The 15,005-nt window shown below is 46.1% G+C and overlaps 1 protein-coding gene across 3 annotated transcripts in view; it reads right to left on the minus strand.

The window, feature by feature from the left end:
* Positions 1-15,005, minus strand: part of GRIN3A (glutamate ionotropic receptor NMDA type subunit 3A) — an 83,389-nt gene that overhangs the window by 47,563 nt on the left and 20,821 nt on the right. Inside the window, exon 2 of one of the 3 annotated variants that reach the window (XM_064438982.1) lies at positions 1,855-1,917. The exons of the other annotated variants lie outside the window; for them this stretch is intronic. Within the exon in view, the coding sequence (XP_064295052.1) occupies positions 1,855-1,917 (63 nt within the window). The remainder of the gene's footprint in view (positions 1-1,854; positions 1,918-15,005) is intronic. 3 annotated transcript variants of the gene reach the window in all.

Below are 15,005 nucleotides of genomic sequence, written 5' to 3' on the forward strand. Positions count from 1 at the left end.
TTGACCATATGCACTGCTGTTTGTCCCTGTTCTGGTTTTGATGCATGCCAATTAGCTTTCTCATTCCATGCACTGGCAGTTTAGGTCCTAGCACCTACTCTCAGTAGGCAGTATGGATTAGACTGTATGAGAACTGGCCCTCCATCTTACTTAGGAGGTTTACACCTTTGAAGACCTCTATGCCCTCATGCTAAACCCAATGCATATGCGGTTTCACATATGCATGACTGTTTCTGCTTGTCTACAGCACGGTTCTTCCATTATTAAAACACTTTGAACTGATAAAGTGATAGAACTAAACCCCTGACAGTCCTTGACTTAATCCTTATTGTAAACATCCTTGTTCTCTTGTGGTTTCCTCCCTTGCAAAGATAGTTTCAGGGATTTGAAGAATGCAAATTGGTGCCAGATGGGATTAAAAAGATGGTGCATAAGCTTGTAAATTCATTGATAACAGAGACTCAGGACATCAGTGTCGAGACAAGCACTTGAGGAACTAGTTTAAATCAGCCCCTTGTGACAGTCCAGGGCTAAAGGACCGAGGAGCTAATTTAATGACTATATATGCGCAAAGGAAACCCAAAGTTCAACCAGCGGATAGGTGAGGAAGACCATCAGAGACCACTGGAGGACTCCCAAAGACCACTAAAAGGACAACTATGCATGCAGCTTGAGCTTTTACATATGTTAATGAATCCTCGTGAATCTTATTAATATGTATGACTTTATAGTATATAATCTTTGGAAGTTTACTGAATCACTGGAGCACTCATGGTGGATCAATCCCCAGTGCTGCTCAGCGCTGTAATAAAGGATGCCTGCTTAATAGTGACTCTGTTGCTATTGAGTTTTATTTCGGGAACTTTCTGGATACTCCGCTTCCTCTTATGGGGAAGTTCGGACTTTGAAGGATAGTATCTGCGAATTTTTGTACCAAAAGAAACACAAAAGGTAAAAATTACATCTTAGTGTCACTGGGCATCACACTAGGCCCAGAGCAAACGTAGCACCAAGCACACATATTCCAAGGAATGTGAAACTCTGCCTTGGGGCCTGAAAACTGGACATAATTTTATTCAGCAGTGCAGGTGAAGGCAGTTTCCGGCTGACTTTGCATTCTTAGGTACAGGGATGGACTTTCCTATAGTAGTGCAGTTACAGGCTTAGTCCTCAGGAGCTCTAGCATCAGCCCCTGTCTTACATGCAATATACTTAGATGTGTCAGTGTGTTCCAACAGACTGTTCTTGTATTGAGACACTGCGCCTTCACTGAATGGAGGTGCACTTGAGATAGCCTGGCTTAGACTGATCCTGCACTTAAAAGTGCTTCTTGGTTTGAAACCATCCTTACTTCAGCTGTCATTTTCAAAAGCTCACAGGTGCGTCTACCTGAGCACTTATCATCACTGTGATTTATTAGTTGCTAAATTCCCTGTTAATGTGTCTGAAATGTAAACATTCAGCCCTGAAAAAGTAGCAAGCACAGTCTCTTTTCTTTATCAAGTGCATTGGGACTGCAAACCTGTCTTCAGATTTCTTCTGATACAATAATATACATAAAATGCAGTCACCAGGTGTTTGTCTTCTGCATAACTTTCAGCTAATTCTCAGCCCACCATGCAAACACCCCTGTAAAGGTTGGTGAGGAACAGCAATTAATGTTTGCTTTGTACCCTAGTACACCCCTCAGGGAATGGGATACTTGATGGGCCACGGTGTTTCACAGCTCAGCCAAGAAAAGCTCTCTCTGGCCTCACGTAGTGAGCGGTTAGTTGAATTCACCGGTTTTATATGCAAAAGAAGATCCTTTTAGGAAAGGATGTGGACATGATTGGAGATGTTTGTATTTAATACCTTCCTAATTTTATTTTGAAAGGTTTCTTTGTCATTTGTAGGATGCAGTCGAACATATAGGCTCTGAAAAAAATATTACATAGAAGTCACATGTCAGTATACATCCTTTGATACTATAGTCTTAATGCTTTTACACATTTTTATTAATTTCTCTTTCTTTAAAGTAAACAGTTAATTAGGAACTTCAGAGAATTATTTATTCAGTCATTCAGTAGCAACCACTGAGATTGCATAATTTCATAGCAAAAGCTTTTGACAACTTAAATGATAGTTTAGATGTGTATAACTTTGTACTTGTCATGGAACAGAATATTTAAGAGATAGTATCAGTGTATTGAACTGTGCTCATCCATCCTTATTAAAGTTCTTAGGCAAACTCATTACCTCACTTTGGAAATAAGTAAAGTTTGACTGTTTCAGTTAAACTCAGTTAAAGCTCACACAGAAATTCAGTTGCTTTGTTTAATTTGTCTTTAAGCTGTCATTACAGATGATAAGACTTGCATCGTTTTTTCTTCAAATTATAGAGTGAATTAAACCTCATTTGAATAATGTTAATTGTGATCTATTTTTAAGAATGTTTGCATTTACATAGTTTCACTAGCAAAAACATTATCTGTGTCTATGAGCGCTTACTTTTTCTATTGCACGTCATTGTCTCCTGTTCTATAAACCAGCCATGACCAACTGACTTCACGTTTTACTGGGTAAAGAACAGGCCTAGAATCCTTAATTTCTGACTAATCACCTTCAGATCAGATACCAACGGTCTTTCCATTGCCTTTCAGTGGGCTTTTCAGCAAGCCATTCATGGAATATTAAGCTTTACATGGTCTGATGCATTTTGCTCCTGGACATCAGCAGAGACTGAAACTACTTGTTTGCTCTTTGTGTCCCAATCAGAACAGTTTTACAGTTTCATTGTGTGAGACACCTGAGATTGCAGGTTCATTTAACAAATAAAAGACTGTTTGCATTTCATTAATGCAGTATTTTTCACGTTTAAGTAGCCTGTAGACCCATCCTTTGCCCTTGTAAATCTTGTAAGCAAAAATGCCTGGAGCTGGACTGACTTACACCCTAAAGGATCTGGCCATTTATCTCTTCAACCAAATTTGTATTGCTAATTGGGCATGGTCACAGTGACATTTTATTTGACATTATGATAGCTTCATTAGCAGAGTTAAAAGCATGTATGTGAAAACTCTTTTGCTAACTGTGTAAAAGTAAATAATACTCAGAAAATAATATTCCCTCTGACTCTTGTGGGCAAAGGCAGTGCTCAAGTATATACTTAGGATAAGAAATACAAAAGAGAAAACAGGCTATATAATCACATCAGAGAATAGTTCCACTGAATTAAAAAAAAAAGCCTTCTGGCTTACAGTGCAACTGTGGGGACTCACAGTTTTACAAACAGAGCTAAATGCCAGCTGTGAGCAAGCTGATGCTGCAGCTTCAAAAACTGGGAAGCTCTTTCTTCCGTGGTTGAAATTAAGGCTTAAATTGAGGCTTAAAACCCAGTTCTCTAAAGGCTACAGGCTACAGGCACACCTATTTCTTCTTCCTTTCATGCCATGAAAAAAAAAAGATGTTATGAAATGTTATTTTTTTAGTGTCTGCCTTACTGCTGAAACTGCAATGCTTCAAGAGGATTTTGTGTTGGCAGCTGACAGCCCGAGGAAAGGGCTTCAGATGGAGAGGTCCCACTGCCCTGCTCGACCAGCCACTGAGCTGCGCACCATACTGCTTCCCAGTCTGGATGGTCTGGCTAGCAGCAACAGAGATGAGTGCTCCAGCACGTCCACCTCCAGGCTGCAGTGAGAATCCTGCTCCGCCCACAGGGGAGGCTGTGGCCAAGGGGCCATGTACAAGCAGGTTCCCAGAGCGGAGGGTGAAGCATCCAGGTTTTCTTCTCAAAATCCATTCTGCAGCTTCTGCAGAGATACAAGGGGTGTGCAGGGCAGGCATGCATCCCTCTGCTTCCCCGTGAAGGGCACCGGGAGCTGGTCTGGGTGTTGTGCTGATCCTGTGCTCTCTCCTGGTCCTGGTTAAACTCCCCAGCCTCGTCATGGATATTAGTTAGCTTTCAGTTTGGCTCCTAGCACCTGTTTAAGCAGCTGCATCAGTATGATTAAAAATATCAGTAGTATGTTTCCTCTGCTATTTAGACTTTTGGTTCTCTGCGGAAGAAAATCCCAGACTTACTTTGGCCCAAAAAGAGGAGGATGACTACATTAATTCCTCTTTTTCTTCTCGTGGTTTTAGCTGGGATAGTGCTGTGTTTTGGACTCAGTATGAGAATAATATTCGTAACACACTGATGGTTTAGTTGTTGCTAGGTAGTGCTTGTTACTAGTCAAGGACTTTCCAGCCTCCCATGCTCTGCCAGGTGCACAAGAAGCTGGGAGGGGCCACAGCTGAGAGAGCGGATTCAAACTGGCCAAAAAAAATATTCCATACCATATGATGTCATGCCAGTATATTAACTTGGGGCAGCTGGCAGCGTAGGCAGCGATTGTGGCTCAGGGACTGGCAGTGTCAGTCAGTGGGTGGTGAGCAATTGCATCGCTTGTGGGTATGTTTTTCTTTTTTATTTTTCTGGCCTTAATTTCTCTCTCTTGTTATTTTCCTTTTTATTATATTATCATTATGATTATTATCATAATCATTGTTACTATGATTATCATTATTATTATTAAATTTTTGTTTGAATTATTAAACTGTCCTTATCTCAACCCATGAATTTTCTTGCTTTTGCTCTCCAGTTCTCTCCCCCACCCCACAGGGGTGGAGGGAGCAAGCGGCTGCGTCGTGATTAGTTGTTAACTGAGGCTAAACCACAACAGTCCTTTTTGGTGCCCAATATGGGGAGTGAAGGGTTTGAGATAATAACAGTTGCTGGTCACTGCATCGACTCTGTTCTTGATATTAGTTTATCCGATCTGCACCATGCTCTTGTATTTGCTCTGCCTGTTAAAGATTGGTGTTGGGTTTTGTGGTCTGATGTGCTCTGCAGTGATGAGAGGTGTTTTGCCTGGGAAAGTTGTTATTAAAACACTGGCCTTGAGATTTATTTGATATTTGAGGTTTATATTGAAGCCATTACTGTACCTCGGGAAGCACCTCATGGAGACAGTTAGCAATTATAGCTCCTCCTCTGAGTGTTTTTTGATGGAGGAAATACAGAATGGCACCTTAGCTACCATCTTATATGATGCCTCCTCCTTCATTACAACAACTTTTCAGTATCTTGAACACCCTTGGGTAGTTCAGATACACCTGCTGGTATTGCTTTGGCAGATGGTTTCAGTTCTGTCTAAGGTTAATAAGCAATTTAAGAATATCATCCAGAGATCTGCCCCAAGGCTGGATGGCTATGGGTGGCAGGGTATGTGGGATAGCATGGGCAAATGCCTAAGAGAGTGGGCACCCCCAGTGTTGTGGGACTTCACTCCTGAACAAGTGCAGAATCCTGAAAAGCCAGTAGAGTATTTGGAGGAAGTGTGTTGTCACCCCAGAATCTCCAGACAGACACAGATAACTGCAACGTGCTGGGGCCTGGCCCGTGCCTACTGAGCCCTGTTCAACAGTATCCAGCACTCCCAAGGCGAAGAGAAGGCCTCTGGTTCTAAGAATAAAAAGAAAACAACAGGCACTGAGGCTATTCCAACTCCAGTGACAGGTGCCGTGGCCACTCCAACTCTGGCGACAGGCCCTGTGCCACTCAAACCCCCATGACAGGCGCTGCAGCTGAATGAGAGGACCAACCTGTGCCAGTATCAGTTGCCCCCATACACAAGAAGAAATTTTGGAAGCGGACGTCAACTTGTTTAGAAACAGATGATGGAAAAGCAGGGCCATCACAAGGAGAGGAGGAGGAAGAGAAAGAACTTGTACAAGAAACAGAAACTACCCGATCCCTATCCTTGAGTGAGCTGCGAGATATGCGAAAAGATTTCGGCCGTCGTTCAGGTGAGCACATTGCTGGGATAATGGGACCAGTAGTCTGGAAGTAGAGGGGAAGGAAGCCAAACCACTGGGATCCCTTTATGGGGAAGGGGGACAAACCCTCAGCCTCTGGAGGCGGCTCCTGTCCAGTGTGAAAGAAAGGTATACCTTCAAGGAAGATATTGTATATCGCCCAGAAAAATGGACTACCATGGAGAAAGGTATCCAGTACCTGAGGGAACTAGCTGTGCTTGAGGTGATGTATGGTGACTTGGATGATCAACAGTCATCCACGGATCCAGTTGAAGCCCAGCGCACACGACCCATGTGGTGGAATTTTGTATAGAGCGCACAACCGACGCATGGGAACTCATTGGCAGTGATGTCCTGGAAAAACGACGAGGCGCCAATGGTGGGGAATGCGATTGATAAAACTCTGGGAGTACGATGCAAATATCTCTTAGTCCCTCATCTTGGCTGGGGAGAAACTGTCCCAGAAGGTTCATCAACTCAAAGAAGATATGTCCTCCTCCCCACCAGTATGGACCACCATCTCAGCCATTAGGAGTAAGCGTCCATCTGCACAAGACAGAGGATAAGCACCACGGGGCACCCCTATGGTTTCACCTGCATGACCACAGAGAGGACATGAGGAAGTGGGATGGAAATCCTACCTCGACCTTAGAGGCACAGGTACATGAATTGCAAGGAAAAACAATCACTCAGGGGGGTTCTTCCACAAAAGTTGCTCCTCTAGTTTCCAGTAAGCAATTCCCCAGACAGAGCAGTAAAAACACTGATTTTATTCCTAATCTTAATACAGACACTTCTGACTGGAATTTACAAGTGAGTTGTGACTGCCATGATCAGGACTAGAGGGGCCCTGCCTCCAGCCAGGTGGAGGAAATAATAGGCAACCGAGTTTACTGGACTGTGTGGATCCAATGGCCTGGCACATTCAACCCACAGGAGTATAAATGTGTGGACATTTAGTGGACACTGGTGCACAGTGCACCTTAATGCCATCAAACTATACAGGGGCAGAACCCATCAGCATTGCTGGAGTGACAGGGGGATCCCAAGAGCTAACTGCATTGGAGGCCGAAGTGAGCCTCACTGGGAATGAGTGGCAAAAGCACCCCATTGTGACTGGCCCAGAGGCTCCGTGCATCCTTGTCACAGACTGCCTCAGGAGAGGGTATTTCAAGGACCCAAAAGGGTACAAGTGGGCTTTTGGTGTAGCTGCCTTGGAGATGGAGGAAATTAAACAGCTATCTACCTTGCCCGGTCTCTCAAAGGACCCTTCTGTTGTGGGGTTGCTGAAGGTCAAAGAAAGAAGGTGCCAATCGCCACCACAACAGTGCACTGGCAGCAATATCACACCAACCAAGACTCTCTGATCCCCGTCCATGAGCTCATTCACCAACAGAAGAGCCAAGGAGTCATCAGTAAGACCCACTCACCCTTTAACAGTCCCATATGGCCAGTGCAGAAGTCTAATGGAGAGTGGGGGCTAACAGTAGACTATCGTGGCCTGAACGAAGTCACTCCACTGTTGAGTGCTGCTGTGCCAGACATGCTAGAACTGCAATATGAACTGGAGTCCAAGGCAGCCGAGTGGTATGCCACAACTGATATCGCTCATGCATTCTTCTCAATCCCTCTGGCAGCAGAGTGCAGGCCACAGTTTGCTTTCACATGGAGGGGCATCCAGTATACCTGGAATCGACTGGCCCAGGGGTGGAAACACAGTCCTACCATTTGCCATGCACTGATTCAGACTGCTCTGGAACAGGGAGAAGCTCCAGAACACCTTCGATACATTGATGATATCATCGTGTGGGGCAACACAGCAGAAGATGTTTTTGAGAAAGGGAAGAAAATAGTCCAAATCCTTCTGAAAGCTGTTTGTGCCATAAAACAAAGTAAGGTGAAGGGACCCGCACAAGAGATCCAGTTCTTAGAAGTCAAATGGCAAGATGGACGTGGTCAGATCCCAATGGATGTGATCAACAAAATAGCAGCCATGTCTCCACCAACTAGCAAAGAGGAAACACAAGCTTTCTTGGGCATTGTGGGTTTTTGGAGAATGCATATTCCACATTACAGTCTGATCGTAAGCCCTCTCTATCAAGTGACCTGGAAAAAGAATGATTTCAAATGGAGCCCTGAGCAATGACAAGCCTTTGAACAGATTAAACAGGAGATAGTTCATGCAGTAGCCCTTGGGCCAGTCCGGGCAGGACAAGATGTAAAGAATGTGCGCTACACCACAGCTGGGGAGAATGGCCCTACCTGGAGCCTCTGGCAGAAAGCGCCAGGGGAGACCTGAGGTCAACCCCTACGGTTTTGGAGTTGGGGATACAGAGGGTCCAAAGCATGCTATATGATCAGTTTTCCAACTGAAAAAGAATATTGGCAGCATATGAAGGGGTTCGAGCTGCTTCAGAAGTGGTTGGTACTGAAGCACAGCTCCTCCTGTGCTGGGCTGGATGTTCAAAGGAAACGTCCCCTCTACACACCATGCAACTGGTGCTACGTGGAGTAAATGGGTTGCACTGATCACCCAGCGGGCTCGAGTAGGAAACCCCAGTCGCCCAGGAATCTTGGAAGTGATGATGGACTGGCCAGAAGGCAAAGGTTTTGGGTTATCACCAGAGGAGGAGGTGACACGTGCTGAAGAAGCCCCACTCTATAACAAACTGCCAGAAGATGAGAAGCAGTATGGCCTGTGCACTGATGGGTCCTGTCGCCTTGTGGGAAAGCACCGGAGATGGAAGGCTGCTGTATGGAGTCCTACACGACAAGTAGCAGGAACTGCTGAAGGAGAAGGTGAATCGAGCCAGTTTGCAGAGGTAAAGGCCATCCAGCTGGCCTTAGACATCGCTGAACGGGAAAAGTGGCCACTGCTCTATCTCTATACTGACTCCTGGGTGGTGGCAAATGCCCTGTGGGGCTGGTTACAGCAGTGGAAGCAAAGCAACTGGCAGCGCAGAGGCAAACCCATCTGGGCCGTCACATAGTGACAAGATATTGCTGCCCGGGTAGAGAACCTGGCTGTAAAGGTACGTCATGTGGATGCTCATGTCCCCAAGAGTCGGGCCACTGAAGAGCATCAGAACAACCAGCAGGTAGACCAGGCTGCCAAGACTGAAGTGGCTGAGGTGGATCTGGACTGGCAACATCAGGGTGAACTATTTCTAGCTCGGTGGGCCCATGACACCTCAGGCCATCAAGGGAGAGATGCAACATACAGGTGGGCTCATGATCGAGGGGTGGACTTGACCATGGACGCTATTGTGTAGGTTATCCATGAACGTGAAACGTGCACTGCAATCAAGCAAGCAAAGTGGGTAAAGCCTCTGTGGTATGGGGATCGACGGCTGAAATACAGATATGGGGAGGCCCGGCAAATTGACTATATCACACTCCCACAAACCTGCCAAGGCAAGCATCATGTGCTTACAATGGTAGAAACAACTGGCTGGCTGGAAACATATCCTGTCCCCCATGGCACTGCCCAGAACACTATACTGGGCCTGGAAAAACAAGTCCTGTGGCGACATGGCACCCCAGAGAGAACTGAGTCAGACAACGGGACTCATTTCCGAAACAACCTCATAGACACCTGGGCCAAAGAGCACGGCATTGAGTGGGTGTATCACAGCCCCTATCATGCACCAGCCTCTGGGAAAATCAACCGATACAGTGGACTCTTAAAGACTACACTGAAAGCAATGGGGGTGTGGAATATTCAAGCACTGGGATACACATTTAGCAAAAGCCATGTGGTTAGTCAACTCCAGGGATCTGCCAATTGAGCTGGCCCTGCCCAGTCAGAACCCTTACGTACTGTGGAAGGGGATAAATTTCCTGCGGTGCATGTGAAAAATATGCTGGGGAGAAGAGTCTGGGTTATTCCTGCCTCGGGCAAAGGCAAACCCATTTGTGGAGTTGCTTTTGCTCATGGACCTGGGTGCAGCTGGTGGGATATGCGGGAGGATGGAGGAGTCCGATGTGTGCCTGAAGGGGATTTAATTTTGGGTGAAAACAGACAATGAACTGGATAGTGTGGTGCTAATTGCTATAGTCATCTCTTCTGTGGTTGCTATATGCCATATCAATGGTATCATAGTAGGAATCTCCCAAATTAAGAGGAATGATCTTTGAACCAAGCAAAGTACAGCAGTGATGGAATAAAGACTGACTTCAGCATGCAACAATCCAAGACCACACACACCATCTTTCCTGCCCTGAAAGACCATTATGATAGTTGGAGCCCAAAGTCATGGACTAAATGAACTCAGTGGATATTTCTGTGGACATTTATGGATATTTTACAGACATTTTACAGGGGTGGTCCATAGACTAAGGAATGATAAATGATATCTGTATATTCTATTAAAGGATGAGAAGGTGGATGGTGGTTATTGAAGTTGTATTGGCTAGTGTGGGACCTGAGAATGACGTAAATGATATGGAAGAAGGGGTGGATACTATCACGGTTTTAGCTGGGATAGAGTTAAGTTTTCTTCACTGTATCTGGTATAGTGCTGTATTTTGGACTTAGTATGGAAATAACGTTGATAACACTGATGGTTTAGGTGTTGCTGAGCAGCGCTTACACTAGTCAAGGCCTTTTCCAGCCTCCCATGCTCTGCTGGGTGCAAAAGAAGCTGGGAGGGGAGGGGGCCCAGCCAAGAAAGCTGAGCTGATCCAAACTGGCCAAAGGGATATTCCGTATCGTATGATGTCATGCCCAGTATATTAGCTGGGGGGAGTTGGCCAGGATGGGCAGCAATCGTGGCTCGGGGACCAGCAGTGTCAGTGAGTGGGTGGTGAGCAGCTGCATCGCTTGTGGGGTTTGATTTTTTTTTCCAGGCTTCATTTATCTCTCTCATTATTTTCCTTTTTATTTTATTATCCTTATTATTATATTATTATCATAATCATTATTATTATAATTACCATTATTACTATTACTATTTTCTTTGAATTATTAAACTGTTCTTATCTCAACCCATGAGTTTTCTTTCTTTTGCTCTTCCATTTCTCTCCTCCATCCCACATCGGTGAGCGGAATGAGTGAGCAGCTGTGGGGTGCTTAGTTGCTGACTGCAGCTAAACCACGACACTTGTCTTGCGCATCTTTCTCCACATACACACCTGTTTGACCAAGACCGTAATTTGAAACAGTGCAGGACATACTCTAAAGGCTGTTTTTGCAGATGGTTTAAAAGCTTCTGAGAGAGAAAAGCTAGCTTAGAGTAGCCAGAGCCGTCCTGGTTCCTGCAGCAAAAGAAGGCTGGCACCTGTCCAGGCAACACTTACTAGCAGATTCTAACATGGCACTGTTGATTTTAGAAACCACAAAAGTTAGATTTATTTAAGTCTTGACTTAGTTTGCCCTCAAAATGGTTTCTCTTGTGACCAGACAGTCATGACTTGAGGTTGCTTAGCATCTCGAATGCCTACATACAAATACTCCAAACTAATTTGAGTATGTGCAGCTCTCCACAAGGTCAAAGAGGCACTATAAAATAAGAACTTTAATATTTTGTTGTTGCAACACAGTTTTTGGGAAGTAAGACCCATTATTTATCTTCATAACCACTTCTAAATTATCATAGGTAATACTACTTCCAAAACTTCTAGGTGTTCATTGCTCCAGGAGGAAAACAAAAAAAATCCAACATTTGAAGTCTGACAGAGAATATTTCATGCAGATGCCAAGAGCCAAGATAGTTTTCCCTTCCCTAAAATTTGTCATTATAGTTACAAAAAGACAGATGATTGCTAATACAAATAGATCAGGGGGAGCTGCATTACTTCTCCATGATAGGTTTTCCTCCTTTGTTAAAATGGCAATTGAAAACTCTGGAGAACTACTTCTGCTCCATGATACACTTCAAATCGGAGAAAGAGTTGGCAGGGACCATGCCTGTGACTCTTGCTCCCAACTGCTACAGTATGGTAATCAATATCTGCAAAGGCCTTGCAAACATTTGTGTAAAAGATGCCAGGAGATACTGAGTGTGACTATTAGTCACCAATGCACGCAGCATGGGGAATAAACAGGAAGAACTAGGGATCTGTGTGCAGTCACAGGGCCATGATCTCATTGCAGTCACAGACACATGGTGGGACAGCTTGCATGACGGGAATGTGGTCATGGGTGGCTACAGCCTTTTCACGAGAGACAGACCAGCAAGGCGAGGTGGGGGAGTTGCTCTTTATGTGAGGGAGCAACTTGAATGCATCAAGCTCTGCCTTGGAGTGGAAGGAGGACAAGTTGAGAGCTTACAGGTAAAAATTAAGGGGCAGGCAAATACGGGTGACACTCTTGTGGGCATTTGCTACAGGCCCCCTGATCAAGAAGAGGAAGTCGATGAAGCCTTCTACAGACAGCTGGAACCAGCCTTGCAATCGCAGTCCCTGGTCCTCGTGGGAGACTTCAACCATCCTAATTTTTGCTGGAAAAGCATCACAGTGAGCCATCCATGATCCAGACGGTTCCTGCAGAGCATCGAGGACAACTTTTTGAACCAAGTGGTGCAAGAGCCAACGAGGCGAGATGTGCTGCTCGACCTTACTCTAACAAACAAGGACGGGCTACTTGAGAATGTGAGAGTTGGGGGTAGCCTTGGCTGCAGCGCCCATGAGATGGTCGAGTTTAGGACACTGTGAGGTAGAAGCAGGGATATGAGTCGGGTTACAACCTTGGGCTTCAAGAGCGCCAACTTTGGCCTCTTCAAAGACCTGCTAGGAGGAATCCCATGGGCTAGGGCTCTGGAAGGCAGGGGGGCCAAAGAGAGCTGGACAGTATTCAGGGACCACTTCCTCCAAGCTCAAGACAGGTGCATCCCCTGGAGGAAGAAGTCAGGCAGAGGAGCCAGGAGACCTGCATGGATGAGCAAAGAGCTTCTAGAGGAACTCAAATGGAAGAGGGAGATTCACAGTATGTGGAAAAAGGCACTGGGCACTTGGGAGGAATAGAGGAATCTCGTCAGGGTATGCAGAGACACAGCGAGGAAGGCCAAGGCCCACTTGGAACGAAATCTGGCAAGGCATATCAAAGATAACAAGAGCGTCTTTAAATACATGAGCAGTAAAAGGAAGTCTGGGGACACAGTGGGCCCACTGCTGACCCAGGAAGGGGCCCTGGCGATGCAGGATGCAGAGAAGGTGGAGTTACTGAATGCCTTCTTTGTCTTGGTTTTTACTGATGAGGCTGGCCCTCAGGCATCCCAGCCCCCAGAAGAGAGAACAAAAAAAATCTGGAGAAAGGAAGACTTACCATTGGTTGAGAAGGACTGGGTCAGAGATCACCTAGGCAAACTGGATCCTCACAAATCCATGGGCCCCGACAGGATGCACCTGCAAGTGCTGAGGGAGCTGGCAGATGCTCTTGCTGAGCCACTCTCCATCATCCTTGAGAGGTCGTGGAGGACAGGAGAGGTGCCCGAGGACTGGAGGAAAGCAAATGTCACTCCAGTCTTCAGAAAGGGCAAGAAGGAGCACCTTGTGAACTATAGGCCAGACAGCCTCACCTCTATACCCAGAAAGGAGATGCAGCAGTTCAGCATGGAGGTAATCTCCAGGCATGTAGAGGACAAGAAGTTTATGAGAAACAGTCAACATGGATTCACCAAGGGGAGATCATACTTGACCAACCTGAATAGCCTCCTACAGTGGTGTGACTGGTTGGTTCGATGAAGGGAGGGCAGTGGATGTTGTCTGTCTCAACCTCAGTAAGGCATTCGACACTGTGTCCCACAGCATCCTCACAGGCAAACTAAGGAAGTGTGGGTTGGATGAGTGGACACTGAGGTGGACAGAGAAGTGGCTCAATAACAGAACTCAGAGGGTCATGATCAATGGGGCAGAGTCTGGGTGGAGGCCTGTCACTAGCAATGTTCCCCAGGGGTCTGTGCTGGGTCCAGTCCTGTTCAACATATTAATCAGTGACCTGGATGATGGGATCGAGTGTGAGCTCAGCCAGTTTGCCGATGATACCAAGCTGGGAGGAGTGGCTGATACACCAGAAGGCTGTGCTGCCATCCAGTGAGACCTGGACAGGCTGGAGAGCTGGGCCGAGGGGAACCTCATGAAATATAATAAGAGCAAGTGCAAGGTCCTGCCCCTGGGGAGGAACAACCCCATGCACCAGTACAGGCTGGGGGCAAAGCTACTGGAAACAAGCTCTGTTGAGAAGAACCTAGGAGACCATGAGCCAGCAATGTGTCCTTGTGGCCAACAAGGCCAATGGGATCCTGGTGTGTATTAAAAGGAGCGTGGCCAGCAGGTCGAGAGAGGTTATCCTCCCCCTCTACTCTGCCCTAGTGAGACCACATTTGGAGTACTGCACCCACATCTGGTCTCCCCAGTTTAAGAAGGATGTGGAACTCCTTGAGCAAGTCCAGCGGAGAGCTACGAAGATGATCAGGAGATTGGAGCATCTCCCTTACTGGGAAAGGCTGAGATACCTGGGATCGTTTAGCCTGGAGAAGACTGAGGGGGGATTTCATCAATACTTACAAATATCTATAGGGTGGGTGTCAGGACGATGGGACTAGGCTCTTTTCACTGGTGCCCAAGGACAGGACAAGGGGCAATGGGCACAAGTTGGAACACAGGAAGTTCCATCACAATATGAGAAAAAACTTCTTCCCTGTGAGGGTGCCAGAGCAACGGCACAGGCTGCCCAGGGAGGGTGTGGAGTCTCCTTCCCTGGAGACATTCAAACCCCACCTGGATATGTTTCTGTGCCCCCTGCTTGGGTGTGCCTGCTCAAGCAGGGGGGGTTGGACGTGATGATGTCCAGAGGTCCCTTCCAACCCCACCATTCTCTGATTCTGTGGTTCTGTGATTAGCCACAATGGACAATTTGTTACTGCATGGTATTATTTTCTAGAAGCTCAATACCTTTATGGAACCAGGTTGTACACAAGTGAGCAAAGCCGAAGTATCCAATATGTAATATAAACCAAATACTGCAAATGTGGATATAAGGTGGAACTGCAAACGAATGAGGAATGGGCAAGTAAATACAGCAGACATGCAGACAGCATTAACAAATATAATAAGTGACCAAAAGCAAACCCAGAGGAAGAGACTTTCACCATCCACACAATGCTCCTCCCTTTAGAGATCCTGGGACACAGATGACTTACCGCTAACAACCCCCACCCCCTGAAAAG

Source organism: Phalacrocorax carbo, chromosome Z, assembly GCF_963921805.1.
Source record: "Phalacrocorax carbo chromosome Z, bPhaCar2.1, whole genome shotgun sequence".
NCBI lineage: Eukaryota > Metazoa > Chordata > Aves > Suliformes > Phalacrocoracidae > Phalacrocorax > Phalacrocorax carbo.